Below are 27509 nucleotides of genomic sequence, written 5' to 3' on the forward strand. Positions count from 1 at the left end.
TTTGTGTATAAGTCTCTCGGCCAATCAAATGGGCACAGTGATGATTGACAGCTCACGTTAGCCTATGACAGGACAGTAAAGAGGCGGACCTCATTCTGAAAACAACTCGTGCCGTAAACACGTTGCTAACTGTCGCACTTTGCCTAGCTGCAGCCCAACCTGTCACACACGGTAGCTTCATTGAAATTTGTTTTTGTAAACGCTGCTGCAGAAGAAAAAAAATGGCAGACGAGGAGAAGTTACCTGCTGGATGGGAGAAAAGAATGAGCCGCAGTTCAGGTAATAAAACGGAGGGCTCGGGAAGCTAAATATGCTAGCTAGCTAAGCTAAATGCCAATATGCACCGTTATGAATTTAGCTTCCGGGCTAGCAGACCAAGCATCGTGTTTTAGTGCTAAAACGAGGCGGACGAGACTTTTACTTTAATGGGGATCTGCTGAAACAAGTGATGAGCAACTCGGTCTTGCAGGTGTGTTTTGCAAAAACGTGGCGTTTGGTGTGTTGCTTCATGTTTGCGCCAGAGCTGATTCATTCAACCTGGCGACTGCAGGGCCCTGCATGACGTCATTCGGCTCCAGCGTCTCACCTCCGCTGCACGAGCCTCAGCAGGTTTTTACATATTTATGTAAACACTATTTAGGTCTACTATGTCATACTATACTGCCTCTTTTACTACACTGCTACACTTTATATAATGTCTCCTATCACATAATGTATCATAATGTACCATATTACATTTTGCTAATATGTTGCAGTGACCATTACAGTAATTAATGCACACATTAATCACACTACTGTCAATTTCTTATTTAATGTACCTCCTATTTCTTTCTTTCTTGTACTACCTATCTGTATTTATTTATGTTCTGCTGCAACAACCACATTATCCTGCTGGTGATCAATAAGGGTGTATCTTAAATGTAAAATGTACATTATGTATGAAAAGTATTGAGAAGTAAAATGGTCCCTGTCAGTGTTTTAATTTATGATGTTTTTGTATTAATTGGTATTACTGCTGCATTAATGTGTATGTTTCATTTTACTGCTGCAGATGTTTAAGCCATGTTCATTTGATTTGTAACAGCTTCAGTTACATTTCCGCAAACAATTTCTTATCCCGTTCCTGTCCAGTGAAAACCATGTATCTCCAGATGAGTTGATTTATAATGTTTGTGATAAACTGACAGATGAAGAGTTACTTTATTCTTACTACTTCTTCAGCTAAAAAAGCTAATTTAAAAACCCTCTTAAATCAGCTGGTAAATGCATCATCACAAAGCTGAAAGCTTTTTTTCTGAGCGAATAAAAAGTAAACTTTTTTTTTTTAAAGATATGTGGTTTTCACAAGGTTGCCATGTTGAGAGCCTTGTGGAGGCAACGTTATATTGAGCACCATTTAATGTTCTGTCTTCATCTTCCTCTGTTGCCTTCATTTGTAGAAAAGAAGAAAAAAAACATTATTTTAATGCATCTTTGTTGACTCTTACTGTTTTCCCTGCAGGCAAAGTATACTACTTCAACCACATCACCAACGCCAGCCAGTGGGAACGTCCGATGGGAGATGGCCGTGGAGAGCCAGAGAAGGTTATTATGTCATATTTTAGATGTATTTATTATTGTGATAACAATAAAATGTTATTATGGAGCACGTTACAAAATAGCATTAAAACAAGACTGTACTCCTTTAGTGACAATAGAAGTTAGTGATGGGTGGACGAGGCCTTATGACGTTTTGGGCTTCCTGCCAAAAAAAGTTACATGTACAGTTTGGGATTATTGTATTTGAACAAAACAGTGACAACTGTTTGTAGAATTTATAGCAGCCCTCTGAGACGAGAGACGAAGCGCTACAACAACCTGCTGGTTGCAAACTGTGGTTTCAGTCCCGTTTGTGTGATAAACGGCTGCATTTTGTTTATTTAAAGATATATTATTCTGGAATTAAATAAATCATTATTAAAGAACTAAATCATTTGTAGATGTGTTGTCCAGAAAGCCTACATATCAAATATCTTTCTTGACATTGAATTTTCATGTATTTTATTGGTGTGTGCTTTTCCATCATATTTGACATTGTATCCTCCTCACATGCCAAGATATAATTTACCATGATGTTGAATATTATGATAAGTTACAGGATGATACTCAGAACCATATTGAGTCCCAATAATAGGGATTTTGGCCATTTCGGTGTTTAACTGAGTGTACGGGTGACCAGGGAGATTTTACTATGGCAATGGTAACTCAATCTAAATATAAACACAATTTATCTTTCAGTTCAAATCTATTGTGTTTTATAATGGTTGAGGATGATGAGGTTGCACAACCAGGTTATTCAACCTGCTATTAGAAAACAGCAAACGCTTCATTAAACATTATTATTATTATTATTATTATTATTATTATTATTATTATTATTATTAATAATAGTTGAGGCCTGTTTTACTGCTGACAGCTTGTTACGTTACATTACATCGATGAGGAAGTTTGTCTCCACCCTGTTGATCACATTTTATGTTATAAAACTGTACGAATAACCGCTCCCGTGATCATAACAAAAAAAAGTAATCCAACTGATCAGGGCCCTATTCCTCGTACCTGGTTTACCGAGTTAGCTCGATAATTTTCAGGATAAGATGACGTAGATCAGGCTTTTCGGTACCAAGAAGCAAGTTTGGATAAATCACCATAGCATCGACCGTCTCACATACTGTATGCATAGCCTTGCGCTTTTTTGCGAGTGGTACATGTCTGTACAGTGTCTGCGATGCGGAGAACATCGGGAAAGCCGCTGCATGGCGTGCTGTTCCTAACGTTTATTTGGCGCTTAAGAAACCTATGGATGTGTTGAATGCACTCATAATTATATGACAGTGTTATTAGTACACCATACATATCATTATTGTAGAAAATGATTAAGGTGGGCTCATGATAAGGATACTTATCACTGCTTCAATTGATTGAATTTCTGATTATGAATAATACATACATACTGATCTGCTCATACACATATTCAAACTCCTAGTTATATGATAATCTACACATACATGTAAATACACATATATGATACATATGCGCATACAGTACATATATCCTCACAAGTATATATTCATTTGTATACTACTGCCAGCAGGCACATTTAAATAAACATGAACACAAGCTTATCTTATTTGTACATGAATAAAATCAGATAAAATAATGACGTTACTTGTAGTTAACGTTCTCAGTATTTTTGTTTTTATAGATTTCAATCACTTCAAGATTAATTTCTCTGGATTTATTATAGAAGAGCAAAAGATAGAAAGAAGAGGAGGAGAAGAGGACATGCAGCAAAGGGGTCAGTTAGCCAACATGTATTAATATATTACATGATTGTGTAGTTGACATTATTAATAATAGTTAATCTAACGAGGTGCATCTAACATTTATTTTCATTATAATTTCTGTTTGTTGTTTTTTGATAGGTCTCTTTATTTGATTTTTCTATAAAATGTCAGAATATTGTGAAAGATGTCCATAACTTGGGCTACAACTAATGATTATTTTCATTATGGATTAGTCTGCAGTTTATTTTCAATGTTCTGAGCAAAGGGAAATACTGGATTAGATCTAGATGACGCTACATTCAGTCTTTTTTCTTTTCATGTTGCATTAACCTTTGTCAAGTCAACATTATTATCATACAGTAGAGCTGTGGTAAAGAAATCCCTAATTGAGACGTCTATATTAAATGGTATCCATAGAAATATCATCATCAACTTTTTTAGTTTATCATTTAATAAAGTGACTCACCTCTTCAGAACCACCCTGAGGGCAACGTGGTTTTTAAGCCGATAATTAGTCTTTGTGATGTGACAAAGGATTATAAATTGTAACCATCCACTCTTGTAATGGTGCTGTGTCTCACATTTAGAAAACAATAGCACAGCAGCGTTTGACTTGCAAGGAATTTCTGAGGTTGGAGGGATTAAAAGCTTCTTAACATTTACAACTCCTGGCCCGATCAGTTATGGAAGAAGTTTTTAGGACTTCCTAACTTTTACAACTCGAGTAAGAAAAATAACATGTACTTGCTTTCCAGTTATTGCACGTCAGGGCCCTTCGTTCATGTTGTCATTGCTGCTTCTATCAGTCCTTCAACGATTTTTGGATGCGACCACTGTGCACTCTCACTTTCCAAGAAGTAGGATCTTAATTAAAGAGTCATGGGTTTGTCACACACACAAAAAAGTTTGCTGAAGGAACGGCGTTAAGCGTCACACCGGCTCCGTCAACTGAACACCACTTCATGATTTTTTTTAAGCGTAAATGAAAACACCAGAAGTGAAAAGCCAATGAACATTAGGCTATAAAATAATTACGCCACGCTCTCATGAACGCGACTACAAACACAGCCAGGTTGTAAAGGCGACCAGTCGGCATGAAGCCGTTTAGTCTCCTTTAATCACGTGTTCACAACCATCTTATTTAAGACCCGTTACATTTTCTAAATTCAGATGTGGTGTATTTAATATCAAATAACACATGTTGAAATCTCTTAACCTGTAGAGCCCTAGGGTCCCCTAATTAGGGGTATAAGTTAAAAAAAACAAAGAAAAGATATGTTGGGTATCAAATTAAACATAAAAATCAGGGCTACAATAACATATAATCCCCATCTACAACCTCTAAACACAACTCAAACAATAAATAGGGTGAGGGCTTAATTAAACTTGTGTAAACCTGTGACCTTATTTCAGGTTTCTAACCAAACACATATTAAAGAAACCCATTGACTTTGAGAGGAGGGAACCTGAAGTTACTTATCTCATCTCTATCCTACGAGATTTATCTGAGAAAATAAGTCTTATTGATTCTTGACACTTATCAGTTTGTGTTTTTTCCCTCTCAGGTACGCTGCTCTCACCTCCTGGTGAAGCACGCTCAGTCACGTCGTGCATCTTCTTGGCGAGAAGAAACGATCACACGAACTAAAGACGAGGCCCTGGAGCTCATTCAGAGTACGTAAAGGGTTTGGCGGCGGGTTCCTCAGGGCTGATCAACATGTTAACGTGGTTCTGTATTGCTTTGTTCTGTGCAGAGTATATAGAAGCCATCAAGTCTGGAGAGGAGACGTTTGAGTCCCTGGCTTCTCAGTACAGCGACTGCAGCTCAGCTAAGAGTGGTGGAGATCTGGGATTATTTGGCAAAGGTACAAATAAATGTGTGCATGCGCTAATATGTTGTCTTTGTTAGTTTATTCAGCAGGACGACACGGATCAACATTGCTGCATGAGAACAATCATTTGCAGCTTTAGTACCTGGTTCGGCTTTTAAAATTCAAATAAAATAAAGAAGAGGCACAGAAGAGTGTGTTTAGGGAGAATTTAGTAATCAGCAACAAATACTCAAACTTTAATGTTTGAGTACACAAGATACTATATATTTGTTACCTGTAAAATATTTAGTATGAACAAATGCGGAAAAAATATTTAGAGACCAACTCATTATCCTTGTCACATGTAGACTCTCAATTACACTTTTTTTAATGATATGCTTCCAATTGAATAGCCATTTAATTAGCCATTACATGCCATCAGTTGAAAATAAAACATAAAGGTTTTTTAAGTACTTTAATAAAGAAATGATTGCGTGCAATCAATTGTAAGTGTACGTAATTGCAGGTATGCATGGACAGAGGTCACAGATGATGATGTACAACATGTTCATGTGTGAATTTGAATGTGCATAAAAGATGTGTTACTTCAACATAATATATCCGTTTATGTTTTAGGTCAAATGCAGAAGCCTTTTGAAGACGCCTCCTTCGCTCTCAAAGTGGGAGACATGAGCGGTCCAGTTTTTACTGACTCTGGGGTCCACATCATCCTACGTACTGGTTGACAGGAAGAAGCCACACACTACACTTTCCTCATATCTTCACACACACACACACACACACAGAATCCAACCTGACCTGATTCATTTTAATGACCCACACCCCCCAATAAACAAAGCTTCTGGGCTGAGTCATCATTTTTGTTCCATTGGACATGTTTGAATAATTTGATCACACTGAACATCAAGCGTCGCAGATTATTCCTGTGAGACTTCAAGCTTTTATTAACCCTGGCCAATGCCATTTATATAAAAACACGAGTGCCTGTGACTCTGAAGCGATTGCTCTCCCGTGGAAACAGTTTCACACGATGCACGACGCTTGAAACGGCGTCTGCAAAAAGCTTGTTTTTGTCTGTGCACGTCTTCAAAAAGGACCATTTACTGTATGTTTTCTTGTAACCTTTTCCATTTCTCTACTGTGCCGAAACAGATCCTCGATCTTGTTTTGGAAAATGGATTCATAAGAAGTTTCGAATATTTTGACATGCAATACATTGCAGCCCCCTGTAGTTTGACAAAGTGCTGTTATTCTGAGTTGGTATTGATTTAAATGTGTTATCTTTTGCAGATATCTAATAAGATACAATCATTTGTTGGCATAATCCACTTTGAAAAGTGCATGTTTCCTCTCTCTTAGGATATGCAAAGATACAGATGGCACAGATTAAAACTTCCAGGTTTTAACAATCAGCTCTGCAGCTTTTAAAAGCATCAAAGTGCAGATGACCTGTTACACCGAGTTTTTCCTGCATCAATAAAAATATCTTTTTGTAAGTCTCTTGTTTTTGTGGTTTATTTAGAACAGAATTAAACAGTGAGATCATATTAATTTACAGACTGTATGGATGAGAATATTTGGAATAGGCTGTTAATGTTGTGGAAGCGATGAGTTTTTTGTTTTATTCTATTACTTTTATGATCAGCGTGTCATAATTTCTAAGCATGAAATAGATAAATTAGCCTTAAAATCAGCCTTCTACAGAGAGGAACATTAGTGTGTGGCACAATCTGTCATACCAGCTACATCACTGAAATATCCTGGAAAGGGTTCTCTAGAAAAGAACCCTGCTCTAGTATTTGCAACTACTTTGTCTTTAATTATTTCAAATCTTATTTTACATAGAATTTGGGGTGAACTATCACTTTGCTTTTATTTTCATCACTTTACCTTTATGTATTTGATTTTGTAATTTGGATAACTTTTAATAGATACTAAAGTATAAAAGAAAGGCAGAATATGCTCCAGAGACGACAGATAACTGATACATACATTGCATGCTGGAAACTATATTAACAAGAAAGTCATTGAGGAAGAGTTTGCATGCATTACTGATCAGGACAATGTGTACTGGAGGTCAATTATACACATCTAATGTTCCTGGTAATTAAAGAAAATGTTCTTGATCAAGTTTGACAGAACAAGTCCAAAAGTGTGTAGGAAGGTATATATTTTGCAGCTATGAGGTTTGTCCTGTTTTATTGTTGGTTCAATAATAACTCTCATTATCTGTATTGTCAGGAGTAAATATAAGCACAACTTCTGTCCTGTGTTGGACACTTGACCGTCTCACCACCTCCTGAGACGTTCTCCTCATCTCCTCAGACCTGCAGAGGTAATGACATTTTCCTTTTTCATTTTAGAGGGAAAGTTGTTGACAAAAAAAAACATTTGAGGCATTTATTCTTTTTTGTATTTGTTTTCCTCCATTGCTTTTGACGTATTGACAGCTGAGGTTTTGTTTTGCCATCAACTCAGAAACCTTAAAAATATTGTGGCTTTGTTAATCATATTACACTTTTTGATGTGTTTTGCATATTGCGGTGGTGTTGGCAAAATGTAAATTAGTATAAGTATGCACTTAACTTTATTTGCCTAATTGCAAGAGCTTTATGTTTTTGTATTCCTTCTCAAATACAGTATAATTATTGTTAATCTTGCAATTTTGTTCTTTTAACCACATGGTTGATTTATGCACTTATTGTAGCATCAGCTAAATAATAACATGTAACATGTTGAACCTTGCTGTACCTCCTCATATACAAGAACAGGTTTGATTTTTGCATTTAACTTAATCGATGACTGTTACGGCCACTTCAGATAGGACTTTTTAGAATATGTAGAGGGTTTATAATTAGAGCTAAATAATCATCTCACAGCTACATCAGCGTAAAACGGAACACTAAATACATAATAGACACAAAGATGGAGCAGATTCTCATATTTTCTCGTGATGGAAGTTCAATTTGAAAGGATCACCAAGTCTGGATGTGCAGTTCATAGTAACCTGATAACTACTTGACAGATGAAATGACTCTCACTGATGTTCTTTTCTCTCTTTGTTTCTCTCTGACATACTTCAGCGTGTCTTTGACTCCAGCCATGCTCTCCTATTCAACCCCACCCCTCCTCTGCCTGAGTGTCCTGCTCTTGCTGCTGCACCACTCCCCTGTTCTCTCCTACGGGGGTCCGTCTATTGGGAACAGCAACAAGTGCAAACAAGCTCCTTTCGCACCAGGCCACAACCTGGTGGGGTTTGGCTTCAATGTGGTCACCCTGAAGCGAGCAGCCTACGTGATCGACGTGACGACTTACCTGAAAAAAGATGGCTCCTGCAATCTGTACCGTAACCCACTTCAAAGCAACGCACATCAGAAAGTAATTAAGTCAGAAAAGCATAAATAAAAACCTCCACTGCACTAATACACATGTTAACCATTGTCTTCTCACCTTTCTGCACTAGAACTGTCTCGGTCCCACTGGCAGCCGGCTCTTTTCACTTTTTAATTACTTGTATCTATTTCATTTCCAGGTGCCTCTCTCTGTAGTGGACTGGCATGCATTCACCCAGTGTAATGTACACGAGCACAATGAACACAGCTCTGTCAGGTATTCTGTGGTGCATCATCATAAGCATATATTTTTAAACGTAGCAATGCATTCCCTGTAGCTTGGCCTCTTTGGGAACCCTACTGCCTCAACTCCTGTCAAGCTTTCTGAACTCATATGCAGAAGAAAACTTATCATTGTTACTTTTGCTTGCTGAAATGACGACTGTCGCTAATTAATGAAGTTTACCTTCATAAGTTGGTTGATGTTTTTTTGTCTCTGGCAAATAATTGAATGTTGAGATAAAATAAAAAATGTCTCCAACCCTTTTAAATCACATTCCTAGTAATATTCTACAGATATTTATCAAAATATGCTATTTCAACCAATGATATCATGACATCCATCCATCAGCAACTTTTAGAGACAAGAGGGTGTGTGTGGAGATTTAAATAAAATGTGAAGGATTTGATTTAAATCCCTATAATTGTACATTGATCTATTTTGGGGAATATGTCCCTTTTTTAATGTTTCAAACGTACTTGTTTTCAAACGAGAACCTTATAAAAGTCATAAATATTTATTTGACGGTCAAGTACATGATATTTGTCTTAAAGTCAGACCAAAGCTGCATTTCCCATGGAAAAAAGTCAACATCCTCACTAGCTGATGACCCGTATAAAAGTGCTTTAAAAAAATACACTGTCTTGTTCTCAGAAACAACCATTGACTGTATATAAGATGGACATTATGCAAGTTTAGTGCTGTAGGTCGTGAGATAGTTAGCCGGGCATACTCAGGTTTGCAGCCTGTTTTTGAAATAGAAAAATTTAATTTTTGCTCTTTTGTTTTTGGCCAGGCAATAAAAAAGACACCATCCTCCAAACGTATATGTGTAAACCATATTGTATGCATCTCTCTTACAGTAGACCCCTGCACATGCTTCAATATGTGGAGAAATGTAGGAGCCTTGTTACGGTTGCTGTGTTGTGATTGGATGATCCCCGTTGAGCAAAGGGGTTAAGCAAACAGTTCTGGTGTACCTGTTAGGTGGAAAAATAATCTCTGCATTTGATGTCCTTTTGAAATAAGAGGGATTTTCTCATTTATTTCCTGTAACTTGTGTCCGCAGCTCACTGATCAGTCACTACTCCAACGAGGGCAGTAATGGCTGGCAGGTAGGAAACACATCACAGATAATGTTGAAGAGAAACATGCATTTTGCAAGATTATTATTATAACTGACCAGAAAAGATGCATCATTATGAGCGTTCGTTTCAATGTGTTTGTTGAACCTATTATAGTCGCTTGGTGCTTCAAGATATGAGGCTCATAATAATTTCATAAAGTAATTTGCAATTCAGTAGCAGTTGTATTGATTTCAAATGCTACGGTAACATTGTCAAACAGCTCAAGTGCCTCTTGTTTTTTACAGAATGGCTTGGATTACTTCCCGCATGACCTGGATCATGTGGGAACATGGTCCCATGTGTATAAGTTTGCTACAGACAGGACTAAAGAGGACTACTACACCTTCAGCAGTCACAGAGTCACCTGCAGCCATTACAGGTAGGGTGACATTGCCTCAGGTTGTTCAACTAAGTTTTCATTCTGTTTAATTTAACAGTCTGTCTTTTTGTGTTTTAGTTACCGTCTGTCGGACAACCCGCAAATCAGCAGAGACTTCTACAAGGCTTTGGCGAGTCTTCCCTCTTCCTACAACAGCAACACAAAAGCCCAATACTGGCGGCTCATCGAGTCCTTTGGAACACATTATACGAGCAAGGTGAAGACACACACACACTCGCTCCACTCACCGTATTTATTTTCTTAGCTCACAGGATTAATCATATTTTCTTTTGTCTCAATAACATTGTACTTCATTTCAGGTTTATCTTGGGGGGCAACTGAATCGAGTCACGGCCGCACGTGTCTGTTTGTCCTCACTGAATGGGCTCTCCTCACAGCAGGTACACATGACACACACATGTTAATAAAGAAAAGAAAAACGCAACACCAGTTTTCTCCCTAATGAGCCCCTTTATATCCCAGACCAGGGGTCATTCTGAGATTACTCTCAGAGAGATCCTAACTAAATGTCTAGCAAAGAGTCCTATAGCTTAGGAGGGATTTTAGGAAACTTTTACCTCAGTGAAGAGGCATGGTAGGGCTGTTGCTATTAAAGAGCAGTGATTGCTTGATCCACTTAAAAAATAAAAAAGGTGAACCGCTCATATAATTACCTATTGCACCCTGAATCACATCTTATTTTCCCTCCTGTTTTCTAGGTGCACTACTGCTTAAGGCTGGGTTTCTATCATGGCCTTGGTTATTCCACTTCAGGTCAAATCAAGTCTTGCAACAATTTCCTACGCAATCAGGGCGTCTCCACTGCCTCCCAGTACGGTTTGCACAACCACTACACAAAAGTGATAGGTGGCAACGGTTGGTCGGGTGAGTTTTCTCTCATCAATGAAGACTCCCAGGGCTACAAAAATTGGCTGAAGACCCTTAAGGATCACCCTGATGTTGTGAAGTATTCCCTGAGACCACTGCACGAGCTGGTGTCTGACTGGCAACAAAAGAAAGCCCTGCAGAGCGCTATTCAATATTACCTGAAAGAAAACGCCATCGATCCCTGGACCCAAGCAGGCTTTGGAGGCCTGAACCTGAAACAGAACTGCTGTCCTCAAAAGGCCTGGTGGGGACATCTGGTGGTGACCATCACCAGCGGCTGGGTGCTAAGAGGACGTGGCAACCCTGAAGTGTACGTAGAGGAAGGGGAACAGGGTTGAGGTGTCGTCATAGTGGGCATCATGACTCGTCAATGACACATTTAAACTAAATACTTTTTTTTCTTCTTTCATCCAATTCGCAGGTATGCTGTCTTGAAACGCAACAATGATGCTCATAGAACTCATGGGATCAGGTCAAACGACCCTACCTGGAATTCTAGATTCGATCTGGGCAAGGTCAGTAAATCTTCTTCCTCTTGTTTTATTTTTATTTTTATAATGACTCATGCAGATTGCCACGTAATTTACATTTATATATTTATTATATGAACTAAACGGACAGCTTCGCTATTTACTGAATTTTATGGACTGTTTAAAAATACCGTACAGCTGTTTCAAATGCTTTTCAAATAACAAGTTAAATTACTGTGCTGTGTATAATTAGAATACACAGTAATACAGCAGTGTACTGCATATTAAATGGAGCTTCCTGTAGAGCCTCTCAAGGGGGCATTACATGACCGGGCATTTTAAATCCACTAGACGAGGGCAGCTTCAAACACAGGAGCTTTCCTCGTGTGCATTTGTGTTCTGTCTCCATCACTAGCAGCACCAGCCTCATTATAAGGTTAAAAGAAACTACCATAATTCTGACATTTCTTTGTTTATATATTGTCATGTATGGGGAGACCCCAAATAAACAGTGGAAGCACACTACTTGATTATTAAAAGCAAATTATTTAGACAGCATTTGCATAGTTATGATTCTGTCCCAAGCGTTCTGATCAATATAAGCTGTTGATCAGTGTAGCCGTGATGAACAGTTTCCACTTTACATTGTGTTGGCACATCAGGTTGATTGTGTGATGGATCAAACTGAATATGTTTGTTTGTTATTTTACATTATTCTGATTACAATTGTGATTTCAAATCTTTGTGAAGGTGGACACACACCAGAGTTGGACGGTCCAGGTCTGGGCGAGTAACAATAAACGTGATTCCCTTATGGTGTCATGTGCATTCTATGTGCACCAGGGGACACACACCAAGATATGCTCCAGCACGAAAGGGAAGGTCGAGTTCAAGTTCACTCTGACCTGCGACCATCACCTCACTGGAAACAAGTGCAACCAGTACAAACCAACTCCTTATTGAGAAACACATAACTGGGTGTGTCGCTGGCTTTCCTTTCATGGTGATATCACATCTGTTGATTATTTTCTTTAAGATGCCATTGAACACAATCCAGGGTTTTTTTTAGAAGACATTTGAAATCAATGTTGTTTTGGTCAGTGGGGTTAAAGTTAAAGGTATATTTACATCAGGAAACTGATTGTGATTGATCTGATTTGCACCTGTTTTTATTAACATTACTCATGAGCACTTTAATAAATTGGATTCATTGATAACTACCATAGATTACATCTTTACGGTTACGGTTTAAATCTTATAAATGTGTACTGTAACGATGACATTTGTCTGTCCCTTCTGAAGCAAATAAAAGCAATGAAAAACTGAGTTGTGTCTCTAAATACTTTAAGTGTCTTCAAAGCTCAAGAAAACGCTGATTTAGAACTGCACCTTGCAAAGTATCTCAAATACAAGTAGTTTTTGTAAATACATTGTTTTAAGTTGAAATTGTTGGATATAGTACCCCCAAGTAAATTATCAGAAAACTTCCTCTAATAGACAACTGCTAACAGAATTAAAGACGTTATAACGCTACTTTTTATTTATTTTAAAAAGCACCGTTCATGCAAACAGCAGCCCAAAGTGCTTCACATAGAGAAAGCAAAAAATACAACAATAAATAAAATTTCGGAAGACTAAAAATTACAACAATGAAATGTTTATAAATAATCTATAGAATAAGATTAAATGAAAAAAGGGATACAAAAATAACCAATGATTAAAGCTTGATAACTAAGGCTACAGCATTTCTCAAAATTAATAATAATCCAACCAAAATAACCCAGCCCAGTTTTGTCAACTCTTTTCCAATGAAAGTGCCTCGCAGCACTAGCTCCAAAAGTTGTTAGATCTAGTGAGAAAATTGTCAAGTCGGCCACTCAAATCCAATTCCAATTGAAAACAGGAAAGCGCTGTTGACGTCACTGTAGTAAATGGAGGAGAAGCTGGTTTTGTCCGTGTTTGTCTATCCTGAACTTTACATTTCAGACACACACTATAATGTCAATGACCTAGATGCCCATTTGTAGGAGCAGACTGAGTGGAGACAAGCTCTTCTATACAAAGTATGAAGTAGCCCAAATATATCATACAAAGCAAAGAGGTGTAGCTAGTCAATCATACAATGGTGGTTAGAGTGGTGATGTATTGTTGTAACGTTGGGATGAAGCACTACCCAGCGCCCTGTCCTTTAGCTCTATTCTAAAGAATTGAGACAAATATTTACAATATCACAATGCTAGCTAGCTAGGTAACTTAGCTATATCCATGCACAAAAGAATTGAGACAAATATTTACAATATCACAATGCTAGCTAGCTAGGTAACTTAGCTATATCCATGCACAAATGTATTTAACCTGATGTGTTTTTTACAGCGACTCTTTTCATCGACCGGGAAGCAAAAAAATGTGTAGGACACATTGTTGGTGTGACTAACGTTACATCCCGATAAGAAACACACATTGTAGCTTCAGAGAGAGACGTTAATTATGCGACCTTCGGGTGCGTCTTTCTCATTAAATTATTTTCACAGTCATATACTGTGTGGGCGACTGTGGCTCAGTGGTAGAGTAGGGTCGTCCTTCAATCAGAGGATCGGCGGTCCTATCCCCGGTTCCACTACTCAATCTCGCAAGACACTTAACCCCCAAATTGCTCCCGTAGCTGTACCTACGGTGTGTGAATGTAGTATGACTGTTAGTTAGTGGCACCTTGTCATCAGTGAATGAACGGGTGTGAATAGTGTTTTGTTTTGAAGTCCTTGTCTCTTGTGTCCCCGCCCCTGTGATTGTCTGCCTTGTCCCTGATTGTTTCCTGCTGTGTCGAATCACCTGCACCTTCCCCTTGTATTTAAACCCTGTCTGTCTCCTGCCCCAGTGTTGGTTCGTACTGTGTGTCTGCCTTGTTAGACTGTGTGTTAGTCCTGCCTTGTTTTGTTTGATTATTAAATTCCCTTTACATCGGTGCTTGGGTCCTTTCTCTGGAGAATGTAACAGAACCAACCAACCAGTCATGGACACAGCTTCCGCCTCTGCGCCACTGCCAGCCCCAGTCCCGGCTTCCACCAACCCCCGCTGCCGCCTCCGAGCCGCAGCCGACCGCGGTCCTCGCTGGATTGTAACCAAACAGTGACCTCTGATGGTTTGTATAATTTATAGCAGCCCTGTAAAACGAGAGCCGAAGCGTGAAATAATGTGTAAATGTGTTGTCCAAAAAGCCGAAATATCAAATATCCTTCTTGACATTGAATTTTCATGTATCTTATTGATTTGTGTGCTTTTCTTCCCAGATAGTCGACATTTAGGCTCCAACCAACGAGATCCAGTACTGATGTATCGTCCTCACATGCCAAGCCATAATTTACCATGATGTTGAATATTATAAGATACAGGATGATACTCAGAACCATATTGAGTCCCAATAATATGGATATTGGCCATTTCAGTGTTTAACTGAGTGTACGAGTGACCAGGGAGGTTTTTACTATGACCAAGGTAACTCAATCTAAATATAAACACAATTTATCTTTCAGTTCAAATCTATTGTGTTTTTAAATGGTTTGGGATGATCAGGTTAATTATTATTATTATTAACAGTTGAGGCCTGTGTTACTGCTTACAGTGCTTTGTTTCCACCCTGTTCATCACATTCCATGTTATAAACCTGTATGAATAACCGCTCCCATGATCATTAATATTCTGCTTCCGTGTCAAACAAAGAACAGAGTAATCAAACTGACCTGGTGAAGTCAGGTCACTTGTTTGTTGCATTAGTCTTCTTCATTGGATCGCAAACATTACCCGGACTGAATCATTTGAAGTAATGTGTAAATGTGACTATTTTTAACCAATATTAACAACTCCAAGCCTGACAAAGTGTACCAAAACATGAACACTGTTGCACTTATTTGTATGAATAGAATCTGATAAATAATGCTGTTACTTGTCATTAACGTTCTCAGTATTTAGTTTTTTATAGATTTCAATTACTTCAAGATTAATTTCTCTGGCTTTATTATAGAACAGCAATAGATGGAAAGAAAAGGAGGAGAAAGAAGACATGCAGCAAAGTGGTTGTGTATTTTACGTTATTAATTATAGTTAACGTTGCATCTAATATTTATTTTCATCATTAATTCAGTTTGTTGTTTTTTTAAAAGGTCTCTTTATTTGATTTGTCTATAAATTGTCATAAAATTGTGAAAGATTATTTTCAATGTTCTGAGCAAAGGGAGATACTGGATTAGATATAGACTAGATGACACATTCAGTCTCTTATACTTTATCAGGTTGCATTATTATCATACTGTACAGAAGAGGTAAGGAAATCCCAATTGAGACATCTACATTAAATGGTATAGCAACAGTCATCCTCATGTTTCCTAACAGAAGACACCTGAAGACGTTTTATTTCTCATGTCTGCTTCCAACATTTGTTTGACATCTGTCAGTATAAATTTGGTCGCTCAATAAAGGGACACACCTCTCTCTCTCTCTCTCTTATAGTTCATACACAAGCCTGAGGGCAGGGTGGTTTTTAACTCGGCCATTCGTCATTGTACAGTGGGTGTTGGCCTCCGCCAAGGCTTCCCTTTACCACCTATCCTGTTCGTATTTTCGGACAGGATATATCTGGAGAACCTAACCCCGGGACTGACTGATTCTCACATTCCTAGGACAATTTCAAACACCCTTGCACATCTTTTCTTCTCTTATTAAAATAAACTTGCCACTTTTATTTAAAAATGTATACTTGTACTGTTTTTATTTATCTATTCTTGCACTATATTTATTGTTTTTATTATATAGCAAAGCGCCTTTTACCGAGTCAAAATGTCTCGTACGTTGAACGTACCTGGCAATAAACACTTCTGATTCTGATTCTGATTCTGTTTCTGTGCTGTGATGAGATCCGAATCCGGTTTGAAATGGTTCATACAGTTGGTTAGAGTCCAGGAGGGTTTTGAGTTGGTTGGCAACAGTGCGTTGCAGTATGATAGACAGAAAAGGGAGATGAGAGATGGGTCTGTAGTTACAGTATACAGTGAGACAGGCTGACTGGGATGAGAGGCAGAAGGACTTGATATCACGGAGAGTGATGGTGCGCGTCGGTTTGGGTACTGGGATGGCGATGTCAATGTCCATGATGATGGTGAGTCCTGTGGAGCAGACCAGGTCCAGGATGTGACCGTGGTTGTGGGTGAGGAAATTGATGTGCTGAGTGAAGTTGAAGCATCCAAGCATACCCAGAAATTCGGTGGCTGTTTTACAGTCTGTGGAGTCGATATGGATGTTGAAATTACCGAGCAGCAGGATGGAAGGTGAGAAGGAGCAGAGCTGGGTGAGGGATTCAGACAGGTAGGAGAGGAAGGTAGGGTTGGGTTTGGGGGGACGGTATATATTTGAAACGACTAAGGGTTTAGGACCAGATAGCTTGAATGGCAGGTGTTCAAATGAGGATGGGGTTTGGATGGTAGTTAGGCTGTTTTTTATATGTTGGCGGTAAAGAGCGGCGATTCCTTCTCCGCGGACATCAGGCCGTGGTTTGTCCAGGTAATGATATCCAGTAGGGGCGGTTTGGTTGAGTGTGCAGTAGTCCTGGTGTTTTTGGCAAGTTTTAGTGAGACAGAGAATATCAAGGTTGTTGTCGGTAATGAATTAATTGGGCTTTTGTCGCTCAGTGACCAGTTGAACAGAGCAAGGGTTTTGTGATTAGTCATGAGGATTTGGGTAGGGTCCTGAGGTTGGCTGAATTCACGTGCAGTTTGTTATGATGACGTAATACAAACAAAAAAAAAGTAAAAATATTTATTCAAAATCATAAAATGACTGCAGACATCCAACACTATGTATGTATATATATATATATATATATATATATATATATATATATATATATATATACGTATATATATATATACGTATATATACACACTTACATATAGTGATAAACCCAATCACTACACTAATAAACAAGGTGTTACTAACTAATGCAGTTCATCGACTGGTCGCTGTCGGACCAACGCAGTGGATTGATGAGCCATGATCCGCTGTATCAAAGGCAGCAGAAAGGTTTCAACAACACTCCAACAAGAAAAGAGTTGTCAGCATTTGAGCTGAGACAAACTCATTCTTATCCTTTAGGAATGCACTGTGAGTTTGCTTGATATTAGTCTCTGAAATGGTAGAAACCTGGAAAACATTTTGCATCAACACCAGCACTGCCGGATATGACTCAGGTTCTGATGCTGGGTACTATATTAACAAGAAAGTCATTGAGGAAGAGTTTGCATGGATTACTGATCAGAACAGTGTGCACTGATGGAGCTCAATTATTTAATTATAATGTTCCTAGTAATTATAGAAAAATGTTGTTGATCAAGTTTGACAGAACAAGTCCAAAAGTGTGTAGGAAGGTATATATTTTGCAGCTATGAGGTTTGTCCTGTTTTATTGTTTGTTCAATAATAACTCTCATTATCTGTATTGTCAGGAGTGAATATAAGCACAACTTCTGTCCTGTGTTGGACACTTGACCGTCTCACCACCTCCTGAGACGTTCTCCTCATCTCCTCAGACCTACAGAGGTAATGACATTTTGCTTTTTCATTTTAGAGGGAAAGTTGTTGACTGGCAGAATATTTAAGGGGTCAGGATGACAAAAACAAACTTTTGTGGCATTTATTCTTTTTTTGAAAAAGATTTTCCTCCATTGCTTTTGACGTATTGACAGCTAAGGTTTTGTTTTGCCATCAATTCAAATACCCTAAAAATAGTGTGGCTTTGTTAATCATAGTATATTTTTTGATGTGTTTTGCATATTGCAGTGGTGTTGGCAATTTTTGCATTTTAATTAGTATAAGACTCGTGAAGAAAAATAGCTGTGACTGAATCACCGTCACTCCTTACTGCTGCACTTAACTTTATTTGCCTAATTGCAAGAGCTTTATGTCTTTGTATTCCATCCAAAATACAGTATAATCACCATTAATTTTGCAATTTTGTTGTTGTAACCACATGGTTGATTCATGCATTTATTGTAAGTCGCTTTGGATGAAATTAAAAACAGAAAAAGAACAATATCATCTAACAGGTTGAACCTTGCTCTACCACATCGTACACAAGAACAGGTTAGATTTGTGCATTTAACTTAATATGTTAACTGTTATACCACGGCCACCTCAGATGTGCCAGAAATAGGACTTTTAAGAATATGTAATAAAAAATTATGCAAATCATTAGAGTTTGAAAAATGAAAGATTCCCAAAAGTTTATGAGAGCAAAAAAACTGTTAATAAGCCATCTCACAGCTACATCAGTGTAAAACAACACACTAAATATATAATAAAACAAAGATTAAAGCTTTTCTCATCCCAGATCAGAGTAATGTTAATTCAATTTAAAAGAATCACTAAATCTGTTGATGAAGAACAATGCAGATGAAATGACTCTCACTGATGTCCTTTTCTCTCTTTGTTTCTCTCTGACATACTTCAGCGTGTCTTTGACTCCAGCCATGCTCTCCTATTCAACCCCACCCCTCCTCTGTCTGAGTGTCCTGCTCTTCCTGCTGCACCACTCCCCTGTTCTCTCCTACGGTGGTCCGTCTATTGGGAACAGCAACAAGTGCAAACAAGCTCCTTTCGCACCAGGCCACAACCTGGTGGGGGAGGGCTATGATGTGGTCACCATGAAGCGAAAAGGAGCCTACGTGATCGACGTGAAGACTTACCTGAAACCAGATGGCTCCTGCAATCTGTACCGTAACCCACTTCAAGGCAACAAACTGCAGAAAGTAATTAAATCAGAAAAGCAATATTAAAAACCTCCACTGCACTAACAAACATGTTAACCATTGTCTTCTCACCTTTTCGCACGACAACAGTCTCAACCTCACTGGCACTATTTGCATTATTTAATTACTCTAATCTATTTTATTTCCAGGTGCCGGCCTCTGCAGTGGACTGGCGTGCATTCACCCGCTGTAAGGCGCAACAAGCCCACAATGAACACAGCTCTGTCAGGTATTCTGTGGTGCATCATCATAAGCATATATTTTTAAACGTAGCAATGCATTCCCTGTAGCTTGGCCTCTTTGGGAACCCTACTGCCTCAACTCCTGCCAAGCTTTCTGAACTCATATGCAGAAGAAGGCTTATCATTGTTACTTTTGCTTGCTGAAATGACGACTGTCGCTAATTAATTAAGCTAACTTTAGCTTCATAAGTTGGTTAAAAAATGTTGTCCCTGGTAAATAATTGAAAGTTGAGGTTGAAATGAAAAATGCCCTTTTAGATCACATTCCCAGCAATATTCTGCAGATATTTATCAAAATATGCTAAAGAATGTCCCAAACAGAAGTAAACACTTTTTTATTTATGATGGATGGATGTCGTGATATTATTCCATGACATCCATCCATCAATTAATCAGTAACTTTTAGTTGCAAGAGGGTTTGTGTGGAGATTTAAACCCTATAACTGTACACTGTTATTTTTATTATTGTGTCCACAGCTCACTGATCAATACATACTCCAACAAGAACAGTATTGGTTGGAAGGTAGGAAACACATCACAGATAATACATTTTGCAATATTATTATTGTAACTGATACCGTAGATATGTAGACATCTTTCGACACGATAGAAACGTTGTTCTTAATTTACAGCTTTTATTAGAGTAGATAGACAAGATACATAATTATGAGCATTCGTTTCAATGTAATTGTTGAACCTATTATAGCCGCTTGGTGCTTCAAGATATGAGGCTCATAATGAGATAAGATAATCCTTAAATATTAGTAGTAAAGTAAATAGAAGATAAAAACAGCAAAGAAGAATATTAAATACACAGACTGAATAAAAAATAAAATATAAACGTATTGCACGTATTACATATTGCACTAGGTGAATGAATTAAAGTGTTCAGAAGTGTCCAAGTTCACACCTCATAATAAAGTAATTTGCAATTCAGTGGCAGTTGTATTGATTTAATTGCGCTAACGTGGTAAAACAGCTCAAGAGCCTCTTGTTTTTTACAGATTGGCTTGAATTTGAAGTTCCTCAAATCCAAACTGGACCTTGTGGGAACAAAGTCCCATGTGTATAAGTTTGCTACAGCCAGGACCAAACAGGACCACTACACCTTCAGCAGTCACCGAGTCACCTGCAGCCATTACAGGTAGGGTGACATTGCCTCAGGTTGTTCATCTAAGTTTTCATTCAATTTAATATAATAACTGACTGTCTTTTTTTGTTTTAGGTACCGTGTGTCGAACAAACCGCCCATCAGCAGTGAGTTCCGCAAGGATTTGGAGAGACTTCCCTATTCCTACAGCAGCTCCACCAAAACCCAGTACAGACAGCTCATCGATACCTACGGCACACATTATATGCGCCAGGTTAAGACACACGCACACTCTTTCAACTCACCGTATTTATTTTCTTAGTTCACAGGATTAATCATATTTTCTTTTGTCTCAATAACATTGTACTTCATTTCAGGTTTATCTTGGGGGGCAACTGAATCGAGTCACGGCCGCACGTGTCTGTTTGTCCTCACTGAATGGGCTCTCCTCACATCAGGTACACATGGCACACACATGTTTATTTTAAATAAAAAAACACAACACCAGTTTTCTCCTTAATGAGCCCCTTTATATACCAGAGCAGGGGTCATTCTGAGATTAGTCTCAGAGAGATCCTAACTAAATTTCTAGCAAAGAGTCCTGTAGCCTAGGAGGGATTTTAGGAAACTTCTCAAAGCAACACTAAGGAAAGGACAGAAAAGTTTACCTCGCTGAAGACAGAAGAGAAACACAATTTCAAGTCTTCTGTATGTTTGTACAAATGGAAGAAGTGACAAATAAAACTGACTTTGATTAGTCATAAAAACATGCAGGTTTCCTCACCACACTGATTGTGTGTTTCCCCAACAAACAAGGTTCATATGGGGCATCTTAAAATATAGACTTGTTCTATTAGACTATATATATATTGTATATTTATATTTTATTATATTCATGATATTTATGATTATATTATATGGTATTTATATATCATATTATAGTAAATATTATCATATGATATATATATTAATATACTGAATTGTATGAATAAGATGTCCTTACTATGTCAGTGTTGGAATAAATGAAAAATTGATTGGCTGGCCCCACCCAAAAAAAATCCACCAGCCGCCACTGCTGAAGAGGTGTGGTAGGGCTGTTGCTAGTCATGACTCGTTCTTAATTGGTTGATCCATTAAAAAAAAAGGAAATGCAGAAACATGGCAGCCGGCTCTGTGAAGAGGAACCGCTCCGTATATAAAGCTATTAACGATTAATTCTACGGTAACAAGAATACAACAATTCTTATTTTCAGATGATTTTACACAAAAAGACCATGTATCCATTCCTGCCATGAAATGCCCCCTAAATGCGACACACTGTTCCTTTAAACAGTCATATAATTACCTACTGCACCATGAATCACATCTTATGTTCCCTCCTGTTTTCTAGGTGCACTCTTGCTTAAAGCTGGGTTTCTCTGTTGGTCTTGGTACGTCCATTTCAGGAAACATCAAGTCTTGCAAAAATTTCCTAAGCAATAAGGACGTCTCCGCCGCGTACAAGTACGGTTTGCACAACCACTACACAGAATTGGTAGGTGGAAAAGGTTGGTCGGGTGAGTTTTCTCTCATCAAGAAAGACTCCCAGGGCTACAAAAATTGGCTGAAGACCCTCAAGGATCACCCTGATGTTGTGAAGTATTCCCTGAGACCACTGCACGAGCTGGTGTCGTGCTGGTCACAAAAGACATCCCTGAAGAGAGCTATTGAAGATTACCTGAAAGAAAACGCCATCAAGCCCTCTACCCAACCAGGTCGCTGCCTTGGAGGCCAGAACTGCTGTCCTCAAAAGGCCTGGAGGGGACGTCTGGTGGTGACCATCGTCCGAGGCTGGAAGCTAAAAGGAGATTGGTTTAGCAGGCCTGAAGCGTAAGTAGAGGAAGGGTTGAGGTGTCGACATAGTGGGCACTGTGATCACGACTCGTCAAAGACACATTTAAACTAAACACTTTCATTCAATTCACAGGTATGCTGTCTTGAAATACAACAATAATGTTCGTAGAACTCATGAGAAAAGATCAAGAAATCCTCACTGGAATGCTAAATTTAATTTGGGCAAGGTCAGTAAATTTTCTTCCTCTTGTTTTTTTTTTTATGAGGGAAGGACCATAGGAGCTATTATGCTCCGCTATCTACTGAAGTTGATGGACTGTTTAAAAATACCGTACAGCTGTTTCAAATGCTTTTCAAATAACAGTACTGTACAAGTTAAATTACTGTGCTGTGTGTAATTCAAATACACAGTAATACAGCAGTGTACTGCATATCAAATGTAGCTTCCCGTAGAGCCTCTCAAGGGAGCTTTCCTCGTGTACATTGTGTTGACAAATCAGGTTAATTGTGTGATGGCTCAAACTCAATACTTTAAGGGTACACGTTTGTTTGTTATATTACATATTTCTGATTACAATTTTATTTTAAATCTTTGTGAAGGTGGACACACACCAGAGGTTTACGGTCCAGGTCTGGGACAGGGACTGGAGACGTGATGACCGTCTGGTGTCATGTGCATTCTATGTGCGCCGAGGGTCCTACATAAATAAATGCCACAGCAAGAAAGGAAACGTCGAGTTCAAATACACTCTGACCTGCGACCATCACCTCACTGGAGACAAGTGCAACCAGTACAAACCAACTCCAAATTGAGAAACACATAACTGGGTGTGTGGCTGGCTTTCCTTTCATGGTGATATCACATCTGTTGATTATTTTCTTTAAGTTGTCATTGAACACAATCCAGGGGTTTTTAGAAGACATTTGAAATCAATGTGGTTTGTGTCAGTAGGGTTAAAATCAAAAATGTATATTTGGATCAGGAAACTGATCGTGATTGAAAAAAACTAGACTTCTGACTTGCACCTGTTTTTATAAACATTACTCATGAGCACTTTAATGGATTGGATTCAGTGATAACTACCACAGATTACATCTTTACGGTTTAAATCTTTTAAATGTCTACTGTAACAATGACATTTGTCTGTCCCTTCTAAAGCAAATAAAAGCAATGAAAACCTGAGTTGTGTCTCTAAATACTTTAAGTGTCTTCAAAGCTCAAGAAAACGCTGATTAAGAACTGCACCTTGCAAAGTATCTCAAATGTGTGCACCTTGTGGAGTTTAGGGTTGGTAATCTTGAGAAACTAATTGATTAATTGATTACTTTCAGGATGTAATTAGATGTTCAACAGAAATAATAATGTAGAAGAAGATTACCAACCCCGCCTTTAATTTCAAGTTATTCCGCTTGTTTTGGTGCTACGTTTATATGCACACAAAGACTAACTAATAGTCTCCAGCTCTATAATCCATCTTCATGTGCGATGAGTGATAATGAAACTAAACACAAACGGGGCTTCCAGCTCTCCCTGTCTGACACACAGTGGGGTGTAAATGTAAAAGCACTAATAAAATGCCCCCGCCCTGTCATGTCTCCGTGCCTCCTGTGGTAAAGGTTTCCTGTGTTGCGTTTACGTGTGTGTGTAAAAACCAGCTCCCTGCCGCGGACCACTGGATTCCTTCCTCTCATCTTTTGGAAATGCCGTTTGATTGAAACAAACTAGCCCACTGGAACAGCCTGGGGCCGCACATGAAACCCTCTGTCCGTCCCACATTACCAGGTCACGCCGTCCGACACACGTGCAACTCATTTCGGTGACTGCGCGCCGCTGTGCCCCTGACAGCGCGGCGCTTTCCGTTAGAAGGAAATGATGGAGGAGGAAAGTTTCTGACGCCTCTCCTCCTCCGTCGTGTTGGGTCTGCTCTGCTCGCAGGGAAAGTGGAGTTCATTTTCTCGCTCTGCGCGGTTCGCTCGTCCTCGTCATAACGCACGGATACCGTCAATCTGAACGATCTGTATATGGACCCGGGATTAATAAAGTCTCCGACACTGAAATGTCTCAGGATTGGAAATGCAGCTCCACGCCTGCCTGTTGCTTTTTATTATCACAACAGGTAAGGACCTCTGCTGCAAACTGCTATAGGTCTCAACATTGTATTTATTTTTAGCTGAAACTGCTGTTTCGTTTTCAGCTACTTTCAAATGTAATCACAACAGTGCTGCTCTTCTGTCAGTACAAAAGTGGTTGGTAGGTTCCTGTAAAGAGTTTTGAGGTAACTGGTTTCATGCCCAGATCCAAATATATAGGGATCATCAGAGGTCAGAAAGAAGGGGGCAAGATCTGTGATCTGTTTTCCAAAAATTAAGCTTGTTTTTTCCTCAGATTTTCTGTTATTTCTTTAACTTTTTCATGCCGAAAGAAAATCGGAGAATGAGAATGATCTTTTATTATCTTTGGTAGAACTGGACACAATTCATGTCCATCGTTCTTTTATTATTTGTAAATCAGTTTTTAATGCAACATCCCACATAAATCAGGAGTGAAACCGTCTTTTCCCAGCATCTGTTGTTCCCTCTTTCCTCAGATAAAACATTGGCCTCGCTGCACTGTGGTGGAAATGTCAGCCTGGACAAACAGCCAGCTGGTCACATCAATCTCCCTTTACCTGGACTTTTTACTGACACCAACAACACACCCAGCCCCGTGAACCACCAGTCTGACAGAACCCCAACGGTTTCAGTTTGCACCTGGACGATAAGCGTTCCTCTGGGTCGAGCGGTACTTTTAAAGTTTGTGTGGTCGGACGGTGGTTCAAGCGTAAAAGTGCGCTGTGTTTCGAACGAGGAAAACCAGGTCCTGGAGAGCGGAGGGTTGGCTCGGCTCTCCCACTGTGATGGAGACAAAGCCACCTTCACTTGGACAGGAGCAGGCCGCTCCTCAAATGAAATGCAGCTGTCCTATTCTGGTGAGAAACCATTACTCAATTAACTAGTTTGATGTATTGAGTCAGGGTGGCCCACTTTCCTGCACCCTGACCATGAGAGTTTGATCCAATTGTGTAAATAACATTTGGTTATTTTGTTGTCTCAATGAATATATGTAAGGTTTGTTTTTTTGTTTTACAGTAAAATAATATTATGGTTACTGTGGAAAAGTATTGTTCAAACTATGCTGAGAGTCCATTGGAAAGTTCTTATCTGTGTTGTGAGAGACAGATATGTTATGTTGTGGTGATTTCCACTCTTGTCTCTCCTCACCCTCCCTCTTGTTTTGTGTGTGTGTGTGTTCCTTGTCATGCAGTCCAGGAAGATGAGAGGAATTCCTCGGAGGAGCCCACCAGCCCACGTTCAGACCTCCTGCGTCGGTCTCGGACAGGAACCGGCTTTACAAGCGCCGCTCCTGTTGGTCAAGACGTGGCGAGAGGGACAGACGGGGGCAGAGGTCGCCTCTTTGAAGGTCTGGAGCTCAGCTCTGGGCCTCGGTCTGCGTCTAGTCCCTCCTATCAGGACCAGGGGTCGCTCCACCCCACCTCACCCCTGCAGGGACGCACTGTGGCTGGGAGAGCCGATAGGGAAACTCTCCCTCTTCCTGAGGAAGGACCAAACAATGGAGCGGATACATCTGGAGCTTCTCACCTCGCTGATGGAAAAATATCTACCAGAGAGAGAGCACACCCTTATTTTCATCCCACAGACTCGCTGTTTCACACATCGCACACCGCAATCACAGAGACACAATCTGGCACCGAGCTCCCTGGAATCCAGATTGCAGCGACGCATGCGACGGCCATTAGCTCCACCACCTTGCTTGGCACATATGCAGCCACTCAGACATCTAAGCTATCTACAAACACACCAGCTCGCTCCAGCTCCAGCTCCACAGTCCCACCTCTCAACTCTTCTTCGCCTTCCAGGACAACCTGGGAGAGTGATACCGTCCTGACCCCACGTGGTGGAGCCGTTAGTGAGGCGTCTGGAGAGGAGCTCCCCCATTGGAGGAGTCAGCGCAGCACAGACAGACTTAACTCTGACCTGAGCTCCGCCGTCACCTCTGATCCTCTGAGATCCCAGACTGAACCTCAGCACGGTGACTCGCACACTGATATCGAACCCACTGCCTCACCGGCCTCCAGCGGGACTCATTCATCCGCCGCTCACATCGCAGAGCTGACAACCGCTGTTGGTGCCGCGGAGGCCGCTTCATTTCATCCAAACACGAGTGGAACTGACTCATCCGCGTCGGCTGCGTCAGAGGTCACCGGTCAAACTGCTGCGTTTGAGTTTTCTGACAAACTCGAGATGCTTCACACTTTCACTTCCTCCACACAGAGTCAAACAAACTCTCCACAAAGCAGCACAGAGGGACGTGCACGCTCGCCACTTCCTGACACGCCCTCTCCGTTCACACAGACGAGCAGAGACGAGACGCACTCGGCATCGCGGAGTACAGACGATTTTGCCGACACTACGTCCTCCTCGCCTGGCATCACCGAAGTTCACGACCGGACTTTGAGTTCCACGGGTTCTTCTTCTGCACCTCTGACGTTGGGAGATGTAGTCCAGACCTCAGCTCCCTCAGGAACAACTACAGACACTGAAACACACACGCTGAGTCCCACTTACACACTCTTACACGACAGCTCGCCCACAAATTCCCCGACTCCTGTTCCTCCTTTGTCGGCCAGTACGTCCACACGCTCATCGACGCCTTCATACACACTTCAAACACACACTGCAGTACCTGGTCGTTCACATTTAACTCCCACACCACTTTCTTTGCACTCCTCCACCACTGAATCCGCTGCACACACGCCACTCATCGACCACAAAACCACGGCTGCGCCTACGCCCTCACAAACCATAAAATCGACACCTTCACGCACACTTAGTACACAGACACCAGCTTTGACGTCTT

General features: G+C 39.9%; 2 protein-coding genes across 2 annotated transcripts; both read left to right on the forward strand.

Annotated features, from left to right (window-relative positions):
* Window positions 1–148: 148 nt before the first annotated feature.
* On the forward strand, window positions 149–6627 carry pin1 (peptidylprolyl cis/trans isomerase, NIMA-interacting 1). Its single transcript, XM_079220214.1, has 5 exons — window positions 149–279; window positions 1502–1584; window positions 4892–5000; window positions 5081–5191; window positions 5774–6627. Exons 1-5 carry the CDS (start codon window positions 222–224, stop codon window positions 5881–5883), a joined length of 471 nt encoding a protein of 156 aa, XP_079076340.1. The 5' UTR covers window positions 149–221; the 3' UTR covers window positions 5884–6627.
* A 12690-nt stretch (window positions 6628–19317) lies between these two features.
* On the forward strand, window positions 19318–23774 carry LOC306737887 (perforin-1-like). The gene is made up of 9 exons (XM_079219692.1): window positions 19318–19426; window positions 19576–19655; window positions 20146–20191; window positions 20673–20812; window positions 20894–21032; window positions 21136–21216; window positions 22149–22627; window positions 22725–22818; window positions 23192–23774. Exons 1-9 carry the CDS (start codon window positions 19322–19324, stop codon window positions 23402–23404), a joined length of 1377 nt encoding a protein of 458 aa, XP_079075818.1. The 5' UTR covers window positions 19318–19321; the 3' UTR covers window positions 23405–23774.
* The last annotated feature ends 3735 nt before the right edge of the window (window positions 23775–27509 follow it).

The sequence above is a fragment of the Taurulus bubalis genome (assembly GCF_910589615.1).
Source record: "Taurulus bubalis genome assembly, chromosome: 6".
Lineage (NCBI taxonomy): Eukaryota > Metazoa > Chordata > Actinopteri > Perciformes > Cottidae > Taurulus > Taurulus bubalis.